The sequence below is a fragment of the Haliotis rubra genome, unplaced genomic scaffold (genome assembly GCF_003918875.1).
Source record: "Haliotis rubra isolate DU_JTF1 unplaced genomic scaffold, ASM391887v1 Scf453, whole genome shotgun sequence".
In the NCBI taxonomy this organism is placed as follows: Eukaryota; Metazoa; Mollusca; class Gastropoda; order Lepetellida; family Haliotidae; genus Haliotis; species Haliotis rubra.
The window spans coordinates 328,001-341,255 of record NW_025767139.1 but is presented as its reverse complement, the minus strand read 5'-3'; the positions used below and the strand labels follow the sequence as shown (position 1 = coordinate 341,255).

Genomic DNA, 13,255 nt, shown 5'->3' with positions numbered 1-13,255 from the left:
TTCAATCATTTTAAATAAATTGGGGCATTTTGAGTACCTAGGGCAATTAGACTGGCAATCGGACTTGATTTAATTTATGCTAAAAATACCACAGTAAGTTGGAACAGGGTATGATGGAGTATAAATGAATCTCGTGGGTACTTCTTCCTTCTTCAGTCTATCTTTGGCATTTTCAAACCCCTTGTGTGCATGTTTCTTTCATATGCGTCCGACTCGGATTGGTAGGAGCATTTCTCCTGCCTAAATCTGTCTCTTTACTTTGAAAACGGAAGAAATGGTGGCTCTTTCCATTGTTCGATGATTCCGTGCATCCCAAGGCAATGGAACACACCATCGTACCATTTACAAAAACGACAGAAACAAAACGATTTGTATTACCGTAGCGCTTGTTCTTTGTTCTTGTTCTTTTGACGCTGGTCAGATATGACGTCACAAGCGGAAATGTCACGTGAGTTCCAGCGAAATATGCATAATGGCCAGAAACTGTTTTCGCGATAAAAACATAATACACCATATTTTTAAAATAAAAATTGGGGTACATGTTTCTGATGACTTTAACTTTCACCCAGCAAATTATTGCAATTATCTAGTTTTCTCCTTTAATAGTTAACATGGTAAAATATAAAAAAAAAGGTTATAGGTTGCCAACAACTGAACGTAGATCACCATACTAGGGACCATGGGGACTTACAGTACATTTGCTCCCTGCTGGATTTACACCACCCATTCAGCTATTCGCAAGTTTAGATACTCTAGTTAAATACTTAAAATACAACAGGAAATGATAAAGAATTTCAAACTTTAATTCTTAAACACAAAGCTGTAACCGTTTTAGAGCTTCATGACATTCAAGGCAGTTTGTTTTTCCTTTCAAGATGTTTTTTTTTTAGATTTAGGAAGATGATCAGAAACAGTACTCTTACGAGTGTGATCAGAAATGACATTACAAAATCTACAGAGTATTGTTTTGTTTGATAGTCAATCTTGATTCAACTTTCAAAATAAGGAAAAATAAGGAAAATGGGAAATTCTGCAGGCATTCCGCATGAAAATGCGTTTTCCGCGGACCAGACGTTTTTCTGCATTAAAAGGTAATTTCCGCGATTTATTCTGCAACTGCGGAATAGCGGAATCCAGGAGGGACTGTTTATGGCTGCACTCACAAGTCTCCAGCTACTTGAGGTCTGTGACCTAATAATGGAGACAGGACCAGACACTTCATTGATTGACATCTTGAACCTCCTGTTTCGCAACTGGGATACGATGACATCAACCAGCTCAGCAAGCCCAAGACCTCGATTCTGCTAGCTGACGCTCTTCAGCCCGTTTCACTTATGAAATCTAGTTAAAAACCACTTATTCTGAAATCAGCGAGTTATATCAAGGATGTAAGGATATATCAAGGTTTATGTTTGTACAAATATATCTATCATGTACAATTTCCGACATGGACACAATGTGTGAAGCTCATTTCTGGTGTCCCCCGCCGTGATATTGCTGGAGTATTGCTAAGAACTGCGTAAAACCATACTCAGTTAGTCACTTACTTTAAATTCACTTTTGAAATCAAAATTGGTATTGTTAAGCTTTCCGTTTTTCTGCATTAAAAGGGGAACTTCCGCGATTTATTCTGCAACCGCGGATTTGCGGAATCCAGGAAGGATTGTTTATAACTGCACTCAGTGACCAGCTACTTGAGGTCTGTGTCCTAATAATGGAGACAGGACAAGACACTTCATTGACTGGCATCTTGAACCTCCTTTTTCTCAACTGGCATACGGTAACAGGTTTCAACCAGCTCAGCACGCCCAAGCTCTCGATTCCGCTAGCTGACTCTCTTCCCCCGATTCACTTATGAAATCTAGTTATAGATCACCTATTTTGAAATCAGCGAGTTATATCAAGGAAGGTTTATGATTGTGCAAATGAATCTATCATGTACATAATAGTAACGTTTTACTTTTGACATGAATAAGCTCATACTGATCATATTGTGATTTATCTGTATGTTCTCTATGTCACAACATGTGATTGATGAGAAAAAACTTTCTTCTTCGTGAATGCTATACATGGGTGGCTGATGAAATTTAACCCAGATCTTCACGGGTGCATCGCTGTACAACCTAAGCTGGAAATCTGCATGAGGAATTACCACAAGCTTTTACCAAATGTGTGTCTTTATCAGAGTTACTTTGTGTAGGGGTACAAGTGAGTGAGTGAGTATGGTTTTACGCCGTTTTTTAGCAGTATTCCAGCAATATCACGGCGGGTGACACCAAAAATGAGCTTCACACATTGTGTCCATGTCGGAAATTGAACCCGGGTCTTCGGCGTGACGAGCGTAGGCTTTAACCACGAAGCTACCCCACCGCCACTTTGGGGGTACAAAGTGACCTAAAATTCATTTTTACAGTGGTTGATAAAGACCGATTCTAAATCAGCATCATATCACGACCGTGAATTTTGGAATATTTTAAAATCAGTTAAGAGCTTAATGCAGCTCTCTCATATATGAACGTTTTCTGTTTACTCCGATCTTTCATTATGCACCAGATCTATTATGTGTAGGTCTTAGTAAATAGTATCTCTCAGTGCCACTGGAACCTGTATATCTACATCTATGAAAATATATAAATCAACAGAAAATATTCTTGAAGAAGATTTTATCTAAAGAAGTTTTCCAACAACGAGTGCTACAGATGTCACGTGACCACCGTTTCCGTCATATGTCATGCTGACTGTATTTGATGTGTTGACCTGTGATTGAGGGACATTAAACACCCACACGTTCCATTTTGTTTTCCCCTTAACCTTCATAGCATCAAACAGCATGTAGCTTGAGGACAACATGTGGCCATTGACCACAACTGACTTGGGTTTTGCATTGGCATTCTTGTCGCGACTAACTCCCACTCTAAGATGGGCAGTGTGATATCCAGAGCTGGGTAGATTGATGGTGGTCTGCGCATGTCCGTTGCTGATAGGGATGATCATGTTCTTGCCATAGTATGTGTTCTCGTTGTCCGTGTGTATTCCGCCAAAGGTGTAGTTGGTATTGAACTTGTAGAAGCAGGTTGACGATCCAGGTAGACCAACGGTGCCATGAAGCTTAGACCTGTCGAAACTGTAATTGGACTGAATAGCTGGATTATCATTTTCGAACAGAACGCATGTTCTTTCGCCTGTAGTAGGGTTAAGCCAGTTGTTGGGAAAGTCCAGTGTTACATTTTGCCATTTACTGCCATAGTTGTGGAGTAAAAGCACCATCTCTTTGGTGCGAGGATTTGCTAGGGCAAGAGGTGAAACAATTCTCTCCTGTCCATCGTATTGACTGGAGACTCGGAGAAACTTTTGATCATTGATGAAGTTTTTCCAAAACGTGAAGAATTTCGTATTTTGACGAGGATGGCCATCGATGGTAAACAACGATTTTCGGAGGGCAGTATGACCCGGGTATTGTTCATTTGAAAGGAGAAATACTATAACTCGATCGATGAACTCTCTTAGGTTAAGGAAAGTAAACATGAAGCCATTTTCTTGGTAAATTGTTTCAAAGTCAAGCATTCCATTTTCAAAAGTTGGGCCAAATGATTGCAGGTTACCTAGACCTAATCCAAATTCAGTGTTAACTAGCTGAACGTTCTTTCCTTTCTTGATGTGGGAGTAATTCTCCACCATGTCAAGAGAAGCAACCAGACGAGCTTCGTTGATTCCAAAGTAGGTGTGGCTTCCACCTGATATATGCAGGTAGTTGTAGGAATGGAAAGAGAAAAAGTCCAAGTGATCGAGAGACATGTCCAGAAACTTTGCAGTTTTCTTCCACCTGCTGAAGTTATTTTCATCTGCTTGTCTTAAGATCATACTGGTGTACGATGGTCCGGCAACTTTCATTCCAAATCTTGATTTCAGCTTGTCGGCGACGGCCTTGTGAAAGTCGATATTCGTTTGTGGGTTAATAGTTTTTTCGTACCAGTCAGGTTCATTGATGACTTCAAATATGTGAGGTAAGCGTCCTCCTGTGAAGTCCTTGGCACTCTGAACCATCAGCGACACAAACTCTGATGCAGCGTCAACGTTGTTTGGGAATCCGCCATGATGATTAGACTTATCTATCCAGGCGGGCCAGTGCCTACCTGTATGAGAGGAACATATACAGTAATAGAAAATGTACGTCAAACATTATTACCGCATGTTGGACTACTTCATGGTTAAATGAGTGTATGTGAATACATGTAGTTAGATTGTAGACATTTAGAACAGATCATGGGCACTCTGCTGCTAACTGATTAGGACTCGCACCCAGACCAATGGAACAAAATGAAACCTGAAACGCCCAGTTTAGCCTTCGACACTGGACACCCGTTCCATCACGGCTTTGTCCTGATTTTTTATAAGTAAATCACACTGTTTATATACCTGTTGAAAGTATTTACCTTCTATGTTCCAGACCATGTCTGAGATGTTATTTCCATAGTTAGCCAGTTGATTCATGTAACCCGTGAATGACGTTAACTGGAGTGCATGGTCCTGGAGATGGGTCGGGTCTGGGTAACCATGGTGACTCTGACTTTGGGGCCACTGCATAAAAAATAACAATGAAAGGTTCTGTAAATTCTGTCAGAATGATTTCAAATGTTCTCAGGACTGAATAGTTGAAACAAACATTTGCATTGAAAGAAATTAATATGAGATGAACAAATATGTTATCAAGCAATGATAAACTTGTAGTTGAACTTCAGTAATTCACTGTATGTGTAATGCTAAATGACACTGTTTTTAGAACTCTACGAACATTTTCGTCTTAAGAATTAGGACCTGCAGATTTTCCAGTTACTTCATCAACAACAGCAGTAGTCTATATTTTTATTTTAAAGTAGAGGCAAAACTATGTTCCAACTCTACACCATAGTCATGTGATTCATCGTTTGTGGTTAAGTGTATTGCTTGCACGGCTTCCCCTTAACAGATTGGTTGGTTTGTTGCTTAACGACCGCAATCAGCAATATTCCAGCTAAAAGGTGACGGTGTGTAAATAATCGAGTCTGGATCAGACAATCCAGTGATCAACAGCATGAGGATCGATCTATGCAAGTGGGAAAAGATGACATATGTCAACCAAGTCAGCGAGTCTGACCACCCGATCCCGTTAGTCGCCTCTTACGACAAGCATGAGTTACTGAAGACCAATTCTAACCCGGATCTTCATTGGTCCATATTGTGTTGAAATATGAAGTTTAGCAGTTTGATTATAATCAACGAGCTTATAACCTCCATGCTCCCACAACCTGATTCCCATTACATGGTAAATAGGAATCTGACTAATAACGATATACCCATCAAAACATGTATTCTACAGAATTACTACACCATTGCGTGAGTGGGTTTTGAGTTGGGTTTTACGTCGCTTTCCGGAATGTTCCAGCAATATCACGGTGGGGGACACAAGAAATTGGCTTTACACAATGTACATATGTTGGGATTCGAACCCTGGTCTTCAGCGTTACGAGCGAATGTTTTAACCACTGAACTACACCACCGCCCGTATAGACCATCGGAATCAAGCAGGAATAATTTCCTAAAATCTTGTCTACCTATATGATGAGTTAGTGAGTTACTATTTATCGTCACATCGGCAATATTACCCCCATATCGTGAAAACAATTAATCATCATATTATAGCTCAATGCAATTAGAAATTAAAAGCCTGTTGACGAAAAACAGTAAAGCTTCTACTGTATCACAGAGATTTAAGTAAAACTAGTATGTTATTATTAAACAATATTATCATAGAGAGCAACACAATGTAAAACCCGGCTACATATTGTCAACAACTGAAGGTAGATCACCTTATGAGAGACCATGGGGACTTACAGTACATTTGCTTCCTGCATGGACACTTATATGATGATTAATGTATTACCTCATACGTACGTTTGGAAAAAGCTGTATGTCTCTGTTCACCCAACGCCCGGCAGCGGTTCCAATAGCCTTACAATTTGGAATAAGGTTCAGTTGCGTGAGCCCATTAATTTTGTTCCATCTTTCAACTTCATAATTGACACGTCCACCCTGGGAAAGCCACTCGTTGTAGATTGTGACGGTTGTGTCAGAGAACGCCGATCCCCACAGAAACAAGGCGCACAGAACCTGCAGCAACATTCTGCTGTGGTATTTTGATAATTCTGTTGACTAACATGGGCTTATAAATATTTGATTCAAGGTTGTTATCTACACGTGAAAGCAGCGTGTGACATTCGTCAGGTAGAAAATAGAAAGATAAGAGTGGACAAAGTAACACGGTTACATAATTTTAACGCACTGGGCAGCCTTTAGACATTTAGTGTGTTTCAACTTCTAGATGTAACGTGGCAGTGGTGAAACCGTTCGCTCGTTACACCGAAGACCCATGTTCGACTCACCACATGAATACAGGGTAGTGAAGTTCATTTCTGGTTTCGCCCGTCGTGATATTGCTGGAATATTGCTAAAGGCAGCTTAAAACCAAACTCACTTACTCGAGAAGTAAACGATATATCGTCAGCAAGAATACTTGAAATAGCATAAGGGTTCATATTGTATAATGCTATGTTCTTCCTTTCTATCAGCTCTACATTGCCTAGATTCTAATTGATTAAAGGGTGTTACAAAGTTGTAATGTAAATAATATATGCATACGGCATTTCTTCTTCTGAATTATTTTGGTGCAAAAATAAGTCCATGCATGTCACCAAAGACATGGTTCATTTAAGTTTGCACCATTAACTCTTTTTTAGCTTTATTCACAACTGTTTGAGATTTGAATGCATGTCTTCGGTGTCTATTCACTGATCCTTGCATCTGTAAAAAACCCAATGTGAATGAGTCAATATTTCAATATAGCAAATATTGTAGCTGTAAGGGGAATCGAACACCACCCGAGAGCAAATGATATATCTACTTGGGTATCCCACTTGGCCGCAAAAACTTTATATATCCCCTGAAGTATAAAATTCAAGGCCTTGTCTCGTAAGAAACAAATACCTGTAAACTTTATTCCAATCAGTTGACACTGAACAATTAAGACAATATGGAAATAAGAAACCTGTTATGGAGCCATCAACATGTAATTAAAAATACCCGAAATTGTTCAGGTGTAATTCCAGTAGAACATGTAGATGCATTGTACAAAGTGACGCACGCAACATGGAGAATTTGACAAGGTTGACAGAAGAAGGCAGGAATTTATTCACATACGTAATATCGATACGCGTATGGTAATGCCTGTATAGTAAATCTCTGATAGAATAACTTCCTTAAGTGGCATCTAGAAGCTGGTATGATGGAGAGGAACACTATTTATGGATAGACAACTCTTTTATTGCAGTGGATGCGACGTTTTAGTGTAGATCCTAACACCGTTATCAAGCAAATGATACACAACATGTGCACAAGGAGAAATATATACATGGCGGGTAATTGGGTTTATACAACTGAAGAGGTTGATGTACGGTGTGTTGACATAATGAGGCTTGTTGTGATACAGAAATGATTGAAGCCAGATAGACAAAGGGTGGGTTATTCTTGATTAGGCTTGATTAGTTGATTGTAAGCTGTAGGGATGTAATAACCTTGATCTCTGTTGATTGTTGGGTTGAGTAGTTTGATGCTGATAGCCTCTAAGAGTTTTCATATCTTGTAATCTGACCGGTCGGCTTCTATGATGCTGATGGTGTTCCAAAGGATGGTATGGTTCAGATGGGCTTGGATGTGGTTGGAAATGGCTGATTTGGAGTCTTTTTCATCACAGATGTCTGATGTTCCTTGATTAGCAGGTTTAGGGGGCGACATGTTTCTCCTATGTACGGTCACGACATTCACATTGAATGTGGTAGACAACGCCTGAAGGGTCTTCTTTGTTGCTTGTACCTGGTTTGCCGTTGGCTTGTAGGATATGCTGAATTGATGTGCCTCTTTGGAACACAACATCCATGTTGGCTTGCTTCCATAGTAGTCTTGAGTGTGAGGGTGGTCTTGATGGTTCTGCTGACTAGGTTAGCTGGGTTCTGCTTAAGGTTTATGAAGACATGACGAAGGTGTTCTATTTCGACTTCAAGGGCTTGGGTGGTGGAGTTGATATTCTTTGCTCTTCTGGTTCCAGGTGGAAAAGTTGATAAACTGAGACATCAGATAGCCTACATATTAGTAAAGAATAACTCTCGCAAAACAACTAAAGACAACCTTAACAATGCAGAACAGAAAAATGTGAAAAATCTACAGATCTGATCCAGCCATCACCATCGCCCCAGCAGACATAGGCTGAGCCTTTCTGGAACATCTCCTCTTACAGAATGTCGACAAATATGTGATACATTGCCTTCATTGCACAGAGGATCACATATGATCCCGAGTTTTCAATATTCCAGCTGCGAGAATAAGACAATGTGTACTTTCGATAGACGGGACAGGTTCTTAAAGGCTGCACTGCATTATTAGCATTCCTGCAATAGATAAGCTAGGAACTAAAACTACACAGTTGACTTCTCTCTTTATGGTATGTTCACATTGTGATTAAGATAACCAGCCCTGGACTAGACAATCATGTGACCGATATAATGCGCTTTGGTCCACGCTGGAAGGATACAGTAACACTCGAGGGATGAGGTAATTGAGCCTGATCACCGGATTCATGAAGTCAATTTTCCCGATCAAACCTAAACCGCCATGCTGTATGGAGATTTTCGAAATTTTAAGGTTCTGTACAAGATGGTCAAGGTGGTTTTACAAGAGTGAGAGTGAGTTGAGTTTTACGCCGCACTCAGCAATATTCCAGCTATATGGCGGCGGTCTGTAAATAATCGAGTCTGAACCAGACAATCCAGTGGTTTTACAAGAGAATGTTGCACTGAATAACACCGTTGTAAGTGAATATGAAAGTGTCCAGAGTCAAATATGAATTACATGCACCTATTTGTTTGTTGTAAAGCAACATATTAACAGGATGCAGATGCAACAGATTTGAAATTGTTTGTCAATGTATCACGATGCCTTGATGCAGACTTGATTCTTTATGAGCTGTGCCGTGTCGATAACAACATCCAGCAACCGAATATGACAAGCACGGCTTAAAGGGAAACAATTCTCAATTGGAATCCACACAGGTTGTGTGATAAATATGTACTAACTTTGCAAACTTGATCAGAGAAATGTTTCTAAATTAAGTCATGCCACAAGATCAACAACTTTAAATCCTACCAGAAAATACGGAATAACGTAGGATTGTGTTCTTTAAACAATGGGACATTTCTAGTGTCAACGCCGTGATGTTACAATATAGAACCATGTTCAGGTACTCACTCACTCATATGAACATGGTTGAGTTTTGTTTGCGTTCTTATTTACCTAACAGATTAATTTTAAGGTACGATGTATGTTCAAAATCTCCATTATTAGTACTGGACGAAAGGTGACATCTGCACAAAAGTGCTCCTTAAAGGAGAATACGAACAAAAACAAAACTTTTGATATATTGTATAGGATGTTTTAAAAGTCACCTTCCGTGATTACAATTGAACAAAACGTTTGTAAAATAGCAATAAAAACACAAAAAACGTACTCGTATTTCCTCCTGTTACGGAAACATCCGACAGTTTATGAGCAGAGGGGTATCACGTGACATGACGTCATATATGCCTGTCGCTGATGGCTTCCTCTTTGATTTTACCTCACAACTTAACAGTGTCCATGAATTCTGAAGCAGTCAAACATGTTCTTGATGTCATTTCTGAAATGGATGTTAGACCGTACCGATTTTACATCTTGCAAGACAATCTTCCAGTGAAGATGAAGAAGAAGAATCAAGCGAAACGGAGGCACCGCTTGAGGTTAAAATAAATTTACCAAGAGACCATATCATTTAACAAGAATACTATTTGTCGGCAAAATGTGATGTAGTTCCATCCAGCAAACCCACCCCTATAAATATATGACCAGTCCCTAAGAATTATTTTTTCTAAAATGTGATTGCAGTTCCTTTTGTGTCAAATGGGTGATTGTAGGGTGTCTGGGATTTTAAAACAAAATAATTATGCTTCAGACGGGTAAAAGAGAAATTATCTGCTACAAACATTATACTGATATTATTTTGTTGAAAAAAACATTAGGATCCTAGTTTTCATTAATAACGTATCAAGTCTCCATACAAGATCCCAGCCTGGTCGAGCAGAGATAATATTCGCGACGCAGGTAAGTTATTCCCCGAAAACTGGTGAATTATAAAATACTAGTCAGGACAATGTCTGTGTCCCCAATGTTTGGTTATGGAAATAATTATGGTACCCGGTCATAGCCTAAGAATGACATCTTGTCAGCCAATGAGAAAACATAACAACTTTCACGGCACACACTACTGACAAATAGCGAGTCTGAGGCCGATGTGCGTAATTAGACAAAATGGAAACAATGAAAGCAACAAGTACTTCATGATTTGCCGTTGTATTCGGCAATGTTTCGGGTAGACTGCAGCATTTACGGCTCCAAACCTAACGTTATAGCGAAACAGTTTCAAGCTCATGTGAAATCTCTTACTGATGTTGATAATATATATCTCATGGGTACCAGTCGAACTGCCCAAGCTACAAAATGCCCCAGCAAATTTCGTCATTCATTCTAATTAGGTCAAATATATTTAAAATGATTAAATATATGCCGTAAATGCATGGTTTTTGTCAACTTTGATATTATGCTCTTCATATAAGAGTTATTAGAAAGTAATATGTCTGATAAATGTTCCATTAGTAGGCTCATAACTATGTATATACTTTTATATGAAGAACATAATGTCGAAGTTGACAAAACTTTGCATTGAAGGCCTATATTTAATCATTTTAGATAAATTGGGGCATTTTGAGTACCTAGGGCAATTAGACGGCAATCGGACTTGATTTAATTTATGCTAAAAATACCACTGACAGTAAGTTGGAACAGGGTATGATGGAGTATAAATGAATCTCGTGGGGTCTTCTTCCTTCTTCAGTCTATATTTGGCATTTTCATACCCTTTGTGTGCATGTCTCTTTCATATGCGTCCGACTCGGATTGATGGGAGCATTTCTCCTGCCTCCTGTCTCTTTACTTGGAAAACGGAAGAAATGGTGGCTCTTTCCATTGTTCGATGATTCCGTGCATCCCCAGGCAACGGAATACACCATCGTACCATTTACAAAAACGACAGAAACAACACGATTTGTATTACAGTAGTGCTTGTTCTTTGGCAATATGGCGGACGCTAGTCACATATGACGTCACAAGCGGAAATGTCACGTGAGTTCCAGTGAAATATGCATAATGGCCGAAGCTCAGATAACAGAAACTGTTTTCGCGATAAAAACCTAATACACCATATTTTTTAAATAGAAATTGGGGTATGGTTCTCATGACTTTAACTTTCACCCTGCAAATTATTGCAATTATCTCGTTTTCTCCTTTAATAGTTAACATGGTATGGTTAAACACCCACACCCACACACACCCATAAATCGTCAGTGAGGAGACGTTGTTGGATCTTTTTCTTCTTCTTTTTTTTGTATTTAAAACAAAGCTAGAATCGTGCGGCAGCTGCTCGGGTAGATTTCATATTTGGAATAAGGTACAGCTGGGTGAGTACGTTAAGTTTGAACTTATTTGTGTTAAAACGATGATAGAATCGGCCGTAATATCTCCATCTGTAACGACCACTACGCTGCAGCCAGACGAAGGAGAAGTCAGAATTTATGCACTCTTTCGGGATCTAATTCCCTGTTTGTGAAGACATTTGGTTGTTGTACACAGGGGGTATAAAAGATTATACGCCATTTTGTTTATGATGTCATCGAACGCCTGGCTGACCTCATTTCACAGGGGGCAATGACCTTGACAGCAGTGGGGTTGTTTTTTGGTACAATCACCTTTGGTGACCTTTTGTGGCACCTACTTTGTCAGGATGGGTTTTGATGTAATTTTAAGGTCATCAGCTGCATGAGCAGTATAAATATGGTCAAAGTTTTAAATCAGTTACCATTCAGCTGGCCGATTTATATTGTTCGAACTGGTAGCTTGATACCCTTAGAACTGCGTCATTTTAGTCATGGACATGGCTAGTATTAACGAAAACAGAAAGGATTTAATCGAAATTTAAGAGAAGAAACAAAAAGAAGAGGAGTTGCTTTCCGACACTGTCTCGTGTATGCTGTTGATTGTCCATGTCTGGGGTGACTACTACGCAAGTTTGAAGTTAGAAGACATTTACAATACACCTGACATGTGCAAGGTAAACATTTCAAGAAATCAATTGGTTTTTAAAAAATAGGTCTTATTTCGTCTTTCTGTTTGTATGTTTTACTTTTTACTCGTCAGGCTAGAGATACTTGCAGATTAAAATAGAAAAATACAAAATAGTCTTATTTTTGTTCATGAATGACATATTTCTGTGACACATTTTTTTTATTTGGTTTCAGGATTTACTGTGGAACAATCGATTTTTTCCCCCAATATGCATTTGAATGTGGGTTCAAGAAGCAAGATTATGATCAGTCGAAACACAGTATTGCTTACGCTATAAAAAGTGAAACAGTACTGCCGATTTGGCAAGAACATCAACCTCACAACTGCGAACATTGTTTATGACGGTTTGTTTTTATGCAATAGTCCGTAAAAAACTTTCCGAGGGGGTATTTTTAGATCAGGTGCATAGCAACCTGAATGACATCATTGAATACTGATAGATCAACTGGTTTAATCCGGTTTGGGAATGAAAATATAGAAACCCCCTCATTTCGGATCATGCATCACTTCATCCCTGACTACACAGACGACATCCAACTATACAACTCTCTCTGTTGGCTGTTTATCTTGAAGTTGGAAGCAGTTCACCATGATATTCTGAGGAAGAATGACTCCAGCCTAGTGCAAGCTATAAAGCATGTAAAAGACGTGGTCGACAAACTTATCAAGTTTAAAGTCCTAACGTGCTTAATGAAGGCTGAAATTATTGAAAAACCTCAAACCTCTTTTGACGGGGTCAGAGAACTACTCACCATCTTACCTATATGGGGACCAGAAGCTTACTCCCTCTTTTTGTAAAGCTTTGGGTGAATGCGGAGAGACAGAGGCCATGACATTGTTGGGTCTTGACACTCCTGACCCTACTGACAAGTCACTGACAGTTACAGGATCCTCGTTGTCATTTGGACTTCGGCAATGACGTATTTGTGACAGCCAAGATGTGACGGGGGCAGTTGAA

General features: G+C 39.4%; 1 protein-coding gene across 1 annotated transcript; it reads right to left on the bottom strand.

The window, feature by feature from the left end:
- Positions 1-2,646: 2,646 nt before the first annotated feature.
- LOC124289979 lies at positions 2,647-6,186 on the bottom strand. Its single transcript, XM_046726641.1, has 3 exons — positions 5,932-6,186; positions 4,434-4,578; positions 2,647-4,133 (listed from the first exon to the last, which is right to left on the bottom strand). The coding sequence occupies exons 1-3, from the start codon at positions 6,157-6,159 to the stop codon at positions 2,668-2,670; spliced, it is 1,839 nt and encodes a 612-aa protein (XP_046582597.1). The 5' UTR covers positions 6,160-6,186; the 3' UTR covers positions 2,647-2,667.
- Between the last annotated feature and the right edge of the window lie 7,069 nt (positions 6,187-13,255).